The 8,220-nt window shown below is 32.6% G+C and overlaps 1 protein-coding gene across 1 annotated transcript; it reads left to right on the forward strand.

The window, feature by feature from the left end:
• Positions 1-969: 969 nt before the first annotated feature.
• LOC139871415 (F-box/kelch-repeat protein At2g43445-like) lies at positions 970-2,088 on the forward strand. The gene is made up of 2 exons (XM_071859130.1): positions 970-1,550; positions 1,689-2,088. The coding sequence occupies exons 1-2, from the start codon at positions 970-972 to the stop codon at positions 2,086-2,088; spliced, it is 981 nt and encodes a 326-aa protein (XP_071715231.1).
• Positions 2,089-8,220: the final 6,132 nt, after the last annotated feature.

The following is an 8,220-nucleotide window of genomic DNA, read 5'->3' on the forward strand; positions in this document are numbered from 1 at the left end:
CAGCAGGGTTTACATAAGGCATATAAATTGAAATCGTCCGTCTTTTTTTTTTCTATTTTTCCAAGCTTCGCTCAATTATGGTGGCTTATGCATCTTCATGAATTCAAAGATTTAAGGTTTGTATTATTCATGTTTTATATAGTTTCCGATTTTGATAATTTATTATGTGCATGTTCTTTGCTTTCTATACTTAGTTAGTTACTCCAGCACTCTAAAACACACGACTACTTGTTTAGACATCGATCGAGAATATCGACATGAAAAAACATGCATAAAGTTGTCGGTAATCCTATATCAAGCGAAACATCTAGATTATTGGTATTCGATTGACTTTTCATCGAAGAATTCACTTGTTGGTCTATCATTGTTCGCATCATCAACCTCAAGGTGTGTTCTTGTGGGCGAGTCTAATATGTTGTTATATCCATCAGTTTTATATTTGAGAGTTCAACCCTTTGTCACTCGGCCTAGTTATTATTTGTAGTTTGTATCTGGGCCGATGGTGTGTGTGGTTGATGTTTGTAGTTTTTCTTGAAGGCCTCATCTTTTAGATGAAGTGCCTTCTCTTTATTTTATTCATGTTTTTGCCAAAAGAAAAATATCTGGATTATTAGTATTAGTATAAAATTAAATTTAAGATGTGTAAGAGCATAAGGATTATAAGTTACTCTCTTCAAAAACTACACTCATATGTCATGCTTTCCTTTTCGCCACTCAAGTAAAAATGTCAAGTTCTATTTAAGCCTGATATAACCATAAGAGGTATCAGACTTAAACCTCACTAGCATGGGGCGGTCCTGTAAATGTAAAATGTAAACAGTCACATGATAACTTGATTAAGCCGTGTACAGTGTGCATATGAGTAAAATACTCGTCTTCCGCGGTACTCTAAACATGAATCTTGTTCGTTTTCGTTTGTTCATATGCATAGAATAACAGTGTTTTACTATCTAATAATTGCAGAATAAAATGGTTGAAGTTGACCTATGTGAAGACACGCTTGATGAAATCATTGCAAGGCTACCACCCAAATTCATCCTCCAATTTAGATGCGTTTCCAAATCATGGCGTTCTCGTATCGATAGCTCCAACTTCATCCGTAAGCAATCTATTCATTCAGCAGCACGAGCTAGGCGAACTGCCAATGTGGCACATCAACTTCATTTAGAAAATGATGTTTATAAACTTTTACACGGATTAAAACCAGAAGGACCATTCTTGGAATTAGATTCACTCAATTTCCCAGATGCTTGCAATGTCTTTGATTCATGTTATGGAATCTTCTGTCTCTATAAAAAAGCATACATCCCTACAATTACTTTGTGGAACCCTTCAATAAGGCGCATACTAAATGTTCCAAACGTTCCTTATGAATTTTGTCTACCGTATACAGTGGTATTTGGGTTTGGCTACGACCCAATCGCAGATGATTACAGCATTGTCGGTTTATCTTTTAAAACCACCTTGCAGACTCTATTTCTTTACTCTACGAACACAAACGCTTGGAGTAAGATTGATCTCCCTAAAGCTGATCCACCCATTAAGGTCCAGTCACTACCCTGTTTTGTTGATGGAGTAATGCATTGGGTGGTGAAGCACGATTAGCCTAACACGATCGTGGAGGATTCGCCTAACACAAACGATTCTTATATACTCACGTTTGATTTAAGTAGTCGTGTTTTTGGTAGGATTCCTTTGCCATGTACCACTCAGGGAACTATCCACCAATCAATCTGGATCGGTTATTTGATAGTGATTTCGGACGATGGTGAAGATAGGTCAATGTGGTTAAGGAAATTAGACAATAATAATGTTGCATCTTGGTCTAAACCTTTCGATGTTAATTTTTCCGATGTTAAAAGAGAAACTCCAGTTTATAACATCGAAAATGGTGAGTTCGAGGTTCCTAAAGCTTATAATCCTTTATCAGGGGTATTCCGCGTACGAGTTACTTCTTCAAATTCGTGCGATAAATATGAGATTAATAGCTATGTGGAGACCCTTGCGTTGTTAGACAAAGAAAATTGTTCGACGAGCAAAGAGACCACGATGTTTGAAAAAATATTATCCCTGTTTACGAGTTTGTGACTCCGGCTTTATATACTTTTTGTTCATAAAAATATTTTCTGATTTTAGCGTTTTTGAAAAAACATTTATAATTTTTGGATATATATATTAGTTTTCATGACTTATTACCTACTGCCTTTACATTACTTGTTTACTAGTACAAACCTGCAATCATGTATTTTTGTTATTCTTATGATGACAATGAGCGTAAATTGCTAAGCTTTGTTAAGTCGTTGTATATATTTTATACAATCAGATTGTGAATTTGTATATAAAATAATGATGACAACCATCTTTTTCTCCTTATTTATTGGTCCCTAACACCAATACGCCCATCAGGGACAACTCTGTCTCCGCTTCTGCGCGTTCGCTAGGTTGTGGTACGTAGCTCTAAAACCGACAAAAACTGATTTGGAAAAACCGAAACTGAAGCTAGACTGATTTTTTAAAACTAAAAACCGGTAAAAAAAAAAAAAAAAAAAAAAAAAAACCAGTTTATTTGCTAAAACCAGAAGGACCATTCTTGGAATTAGACTCACTCAAGTTCTCTGGTGGTTACAATGATGGAAAATCGTGTGTACTTTTAAATCAGATTAACGTAGTGGATAGTTAAAATAATAATCAATTATTATTTCATAAAACTTTTACAAGATTAAAAGTTCATATATTTAATGAAACATGCACACGATTAATTTATCCCTTTGAGATCCAGTTACACCATAATAATTGTCATGAATATAAAAACAAAAGAGGAGTTAAACGATATACCTTTCCTGAAGAAACTGATTGTTGGTGAGAAACCTACGATCAATAGTATGACCATCTTTTTGAATAGTCCACACTACACTTCAAACAACTGTCAATGGTGAAAGGACCCGTTCATATACATTATAAACGATTCACAATAGTTGATTACATTGCAAGGTATTTGACCTCTATATGATACATTTTACAAACATTGCATTCGTTTTTAAAAGACAATCTTTCTTTACATCGAAAATTGACAGACATGCATACCATTTCATAATATCCACTATCCAACTATAAATTGATTTAATAATAATCTTTGATGAACTCAATGACTCGAATGCAACGTTCTTCGAAATATGCTATGAAAGACTCCAAGTAATATCTTTAAAATGAGCAAATGCACAGCGAAAGATTTCTTTAACACCTGAGAATAAACATGCTTTAAAGTGTCAACCAAAAGGTTGGTGAGTTCATTAGTTTATCATAATCATTTATTTCCATCATTTAAATAGACCACAAGAATTTCATTTCCAGTTCTCATAAATATACGTCCCATGCATAGAGACAAAAATAATCATTCATATGGTGAACACCTGGTAACCGACATTAACAATATGCATATAAGAATATCCCCTATCATTCCGGGATCCTCCTTCGGACATGATATAAATTTCGAAGTACTAAAGCATCCGGTACTTTGGATGGGGTTTGTTAGGCCCAATAGATCTATCTTTAGAGTTCGCGTCAATTATGGTGTCTGTTCCCTAATTCTTAGATTACCAGACTTAATAAAAAGAGGCATATTCGATTTCGATAATTCAACCATATAATGTAGTTTCGATTACATGTGTCTATTTCGTAAAACATTTATAAAAAATGCGCATGTATTCTCAGCCCAAAAATATAAAGGGTAAAAAGGCAAATGAAACTCACCATACTGTATTTCGTAGTAAAAATACATATAACGTCATTGAACAAGTGCAAGGTTGGCCTCGGATTCACGAACCTATATTAATTATATATATTTATATGTTGGTCAATATTTGTATAGCAATTTAGGTCAGGTCATAGTGTAATCCTATCCTATAGCTCGAGTCTGACTCTACAGTATAGTAACATGTTATATTACTCATGCTCAATTAAGATTCTAGTAAAAGGTGACATGTGAAACAACGTAACACAAATGGTTTCATAATCATAAAATAGTATTTTAGGTTTTTTTTTTTTTTTAGAGAAAATCAACACAAAAAGTTAACTGAAAAGTTAACAGGAAAAGTCAAAGTTCAAAGTCAAAAGTCAAAGGTTAAAGTCAAAAGTCAAAGTAAAAATGAGGTCGCATGCAAATATATAATAACTTATACAAAAATGATTTTCGATCAAACATGACTAAACGGGCCACTTCAGCTATTTTTAGAAAAATTATCGGAACTCCGATTGATAAACGGCCAAAGATAAAAGTTACACATTACCAAAAAGATTAAGCATAAATATTACAGATGTAAACTAAACCTAGACAACTCGTAGTTGCCAACGCGTTTTCGGCATTTCAAAGTTAATTTTTCAGCTTTAATAAATTTACAAAAGTGACCGAGTAGCCTACTTTGGAGATTTTTAGAAAATTCCCCAAAACTCGTATTGACAAACGGTCAAAGCCTGCAAATTCTCGTTACCACAAAGATATAACATGATTTTTGGCAAGAGTAAACACATATCAGGCCGACCATGACAACTGATACAAAACTGACATTTTTAAATAAAAAAGTTTCAGCTCTTTTTAGAATTTTAAAATGTGACCAAACCGTCAAATTCGATGATTTTTAGAAAAATCTTCGAGACTCGAATTGACAAACGGCCAGAGTCGTTTGTTAGACCTTACAGCAAAGAATTCAGTGGTATTTTTTTTATATATGAAACAACGCAGATCAGCGAGAATTTCAGTTCCCGTTTCGACATTTCATCAAAATTTGCAAAACTTCTTTTGTCCATAACTTGACAACCGTTCAACGAAACGAGACGTGCTTTATATGAAAATTCATCTACTCGACGAGTAGAATCCAAATAACCACTTTTTATAACCCAGAAAATTAGTTCACTAATTATCATCAGCAATTTTAATTACGAAATTAATTATGCAATTTGTTTATTTCATAACTTTCTAACCGTTACTTGGATTCAAGTGATTCTTAAACTAAAATTGAACTATTTTTCGCTAGCTTTCCAACGACATGCATATCTTATACCTTATCTCAATCGTATATGTAACTAATTCAGGAATCAACATAACCTATCTAATGGCAATATCAAAAGTACAAGCATGCATAATCCTATATACTCGAGCACTAGTCAGGGATACACTATTAGTATGTAAAAATTAAAATATGAGTACTCACATATCAATATTGAGATTCAATATTGCAGGAAAGGTACGTAAACGCAACGGAGATGATAAACACTATATTGACCTCACGAGCATACCCATGAACCATACTCAATCACCTCCATAGCTATAACCCATAATTTCCTTAATCCTATCCCACTCGAAAAAACAACTTCGAAATCACTCGGACAGCACTCCGTCGTAATATTTTATGTATACTAATAATATCTTGAGATAATACGGAGTAAATATATATATGTAAATCGATTGAGAGAGTTTAGAGAAAACTATTTTCAAGTTTCTATGAAATAATGAAACCTATTGAATTCTATTTATAATAGATTTTTGAATTATTAAAGTGAATTATTAAAGTATGAATTATTAAAGTGAATTATTAAAGTATGAATTATTAAAGTGAATTATAAAAGTATGAATTATTAAAGTGAATTATTAAAGTATGAATTATTAAAGTGAATTATTAAAGTATGAATTATTAAAGTTAAAGTAAAGTAAAAATAAAGTAAAGGTAAAGTTTAAGTATAGTAAAAGTATAAAACTATGTACGTATAATACGCGTATAAATATATATAATATTAATTTAAATCGTTATATATATTTAATAAAATAAAATATAAATATCGTTATCTTTATCATACTAGTTAAGTAATGAGTTATCAAAAGTAGTTCTAGATATTTATAAAAGTTATATACGTTTTAATAATAAAGTTCTTTTTAAACTGAAAACGTTTTTGTACGTTTGAAACTAAATAGATCAATCGAGTCTTTATGAGATTCAATCTTCCACTATCCTTTGTCTAGTTCTCAATGATTGACAATTTGTTCATATTTATAAATCACTTTACCATTTTCCGAATATTGTTAAAATGAAAAGATTTCTCAAATCAACGTGGGCCTTTCAACAGAAACTTGTAATCATAATTCAATATATCAGATAATTCAATCATTTGATCTTATCTTCTAATTCCATTGATAAATATTTTGAAACAGATACAATCGTATAAAGTATTTAATCTAATATTTTGTTTACGTTTCAAGTTATAATATATATACACATATACATATATAATCATATTCGTTTAATGGTTCGTGAATCGTTGGAACTTGGTCGAGGTTGAATGAATGTATGAACATAGTTTAAAATTCTTGAAATTTAACTTAACAAATATTGCTTATCGTGTCGAAAACATATAAAGATTAAAGTTTAAATTTGGTTGGAAATTTCCGGGTTGTCACAGTACCTACCCGTTAAAGAAATTTCGTCCCGAAATTTGAGTGGAAAGGTCGTGAATGATAATAAGTATGTTTTCATGATGCATACGGGCTGAAAATTAGAGTTTTATCATCAGCGAATAATTTGGATAAACAATCCATTTATATGAAGAATACGAATGAAGCTAACATAGAAGAGTGAAATGAGTAAGTGTAGATTCATCTTATCATTTGACGTAGATATGATTGATTCCCAGATTTTAAGGGATTTGAAGAAAATCTTCTTAATAAGATTTGACTCTTTGGTAATCAAGGGAATTAGGATCCGCTTTAAATGTGATCGTCCATTTTAATCGTTCTGTCGGAGATTTTCTTATAAATTCACCTCCTTCGTTTCCTTACAACTCACACCATCTGTTGATGCATTTTATGCAAGTCCCTAGACATCTACCCACGTCCATTGCAGGTACAACAGTTTACAGGCCACCATGATTGCTCGTTATTATCCTATCCGTGTTTGTATGTGGTTACAGGAACTGCAGGAACGAGATTTAGATGTTTGACTATGTTAGACTTAGTCAGACGTACGAGTGGAGCCTCACTAGTACGGCTGACAGGCTCATACGCATGGTTGATGCTGAGCTAAGTCACAATTACAACCTAAATGATAAGACACGAGTGAGTGATCACCCGTATGGTTGATGAAGCCAACTCGTACGTGTGATGAATGAATCGTATGGGTGTGTCAATAGCAGGGGTATATAAAGTCTTATGTTCTTCATTCTAGGTTAAGCCTCTCATTTGTTACACACACTCAGATCTAGTGAGCTCCTTCGATTCTCTCTCAGTCCAAATCACCCAGGTGGTGAATAATAGCTCTAGGTGTTGATCTAATCACACTTGATTTAGTTGTGATTTGACTAAATTAATCAAAAAAAAAAAAAAACTTAACCTATTCACTAGAGGGTTTGATTCACTTATTCTGCCATTGTGTGAGTTAAATCTGTTGATTTCTAAGTTCCTAGTCATGTTTCATCACCTTCTATTCTTTCCCCCCCAACTCATATTTTAAAGTATTCATCAATATGCTCCATCCAGTTCTGATTCTCGATATACTTCTAACTTTCATATCGGTCATTCTTCTTTTTTTCATCTACGGCCGGAAGAATCTATTTACTTCTACTATACTCGTGGGTTTATAGTGTTCCTAGTTCTCCCGTGTCTTTATATTGCTATATGCATCGATATATATGGTTTATAATTTCTGGTTTGTCGTTGGGCTTTATATGTTCCCTTATATTTCAAAGTCTCTGCTTCTGTCTTCTATAATCATTATCATTCACAGTTAATGCTCTCTTTTATTTGCGGCAATTTATACCCCAATTTCTAATTCGGAGTTTTGTCCTTTCGTTTCTTCTTCTTGCGATTAAGCACCGCTTGTAATGGTCCAGAATTCACAGATATGAATTTCGAAATGAACATTGTTAATGTTCTAGGAAGGAAATTGTGATGGCACGATCTTGACTTGTTAAATTACTAAAATACCTTGGAAAAGGCCGAATCATCAAGAAATATTTTCTTGATATTTTAGAGGTTAAATAGAATACAAGAGTCGTATAACATGGCACATGATGATGTTATGATCTGTGAATCATCACGTTCCATTTAGAAACTCAGCATGACTTACTGTAATATAATCACATTGATCAAGTGTCATTATATTATACTAATTCATGCTTCAGTTCCCAACACTACTTCAAAATATTCCTATTTTAAATTTGAATGTTTCAGAATTT

The sequence above is a fragment of the Rutidosis leptorrhynchoides genome, chromosome 10 (assembly GCF_046630445.1).
Source record: "Rutidosis leptorrhynchoides isolate AG116_Rl617_1_P2 chromosome 10, CSIRO_AGI_Rlap_v1, whole genome shotgun sequence".
Lineage (NCBI taxonomy): Eukaryota > Viridiplantae > Streptophyta > Magnoliopsida > Asterales > Asteraceae > Rutidosis > Rutidosis leptorrhynchoides.

What these genes read in the sequence shown, in the direction of transcription:
- LOC139871415 (XM_071859130.1), top strand. Translation starts at nt 970, where the DNA reads ATGGTTGAAGTTGACCTATGTGAAGACACGCTTGATGAAATCATTGCA. An exon ending in GATCCACCCATTAAGGTCCA is followed by an intron (nt 1,551 to 1,688) that starts GTCACTACCCTG and finishes TGTTTTTGGTAG; the next exon opens with GATTCCTTTGCCATGTACCA.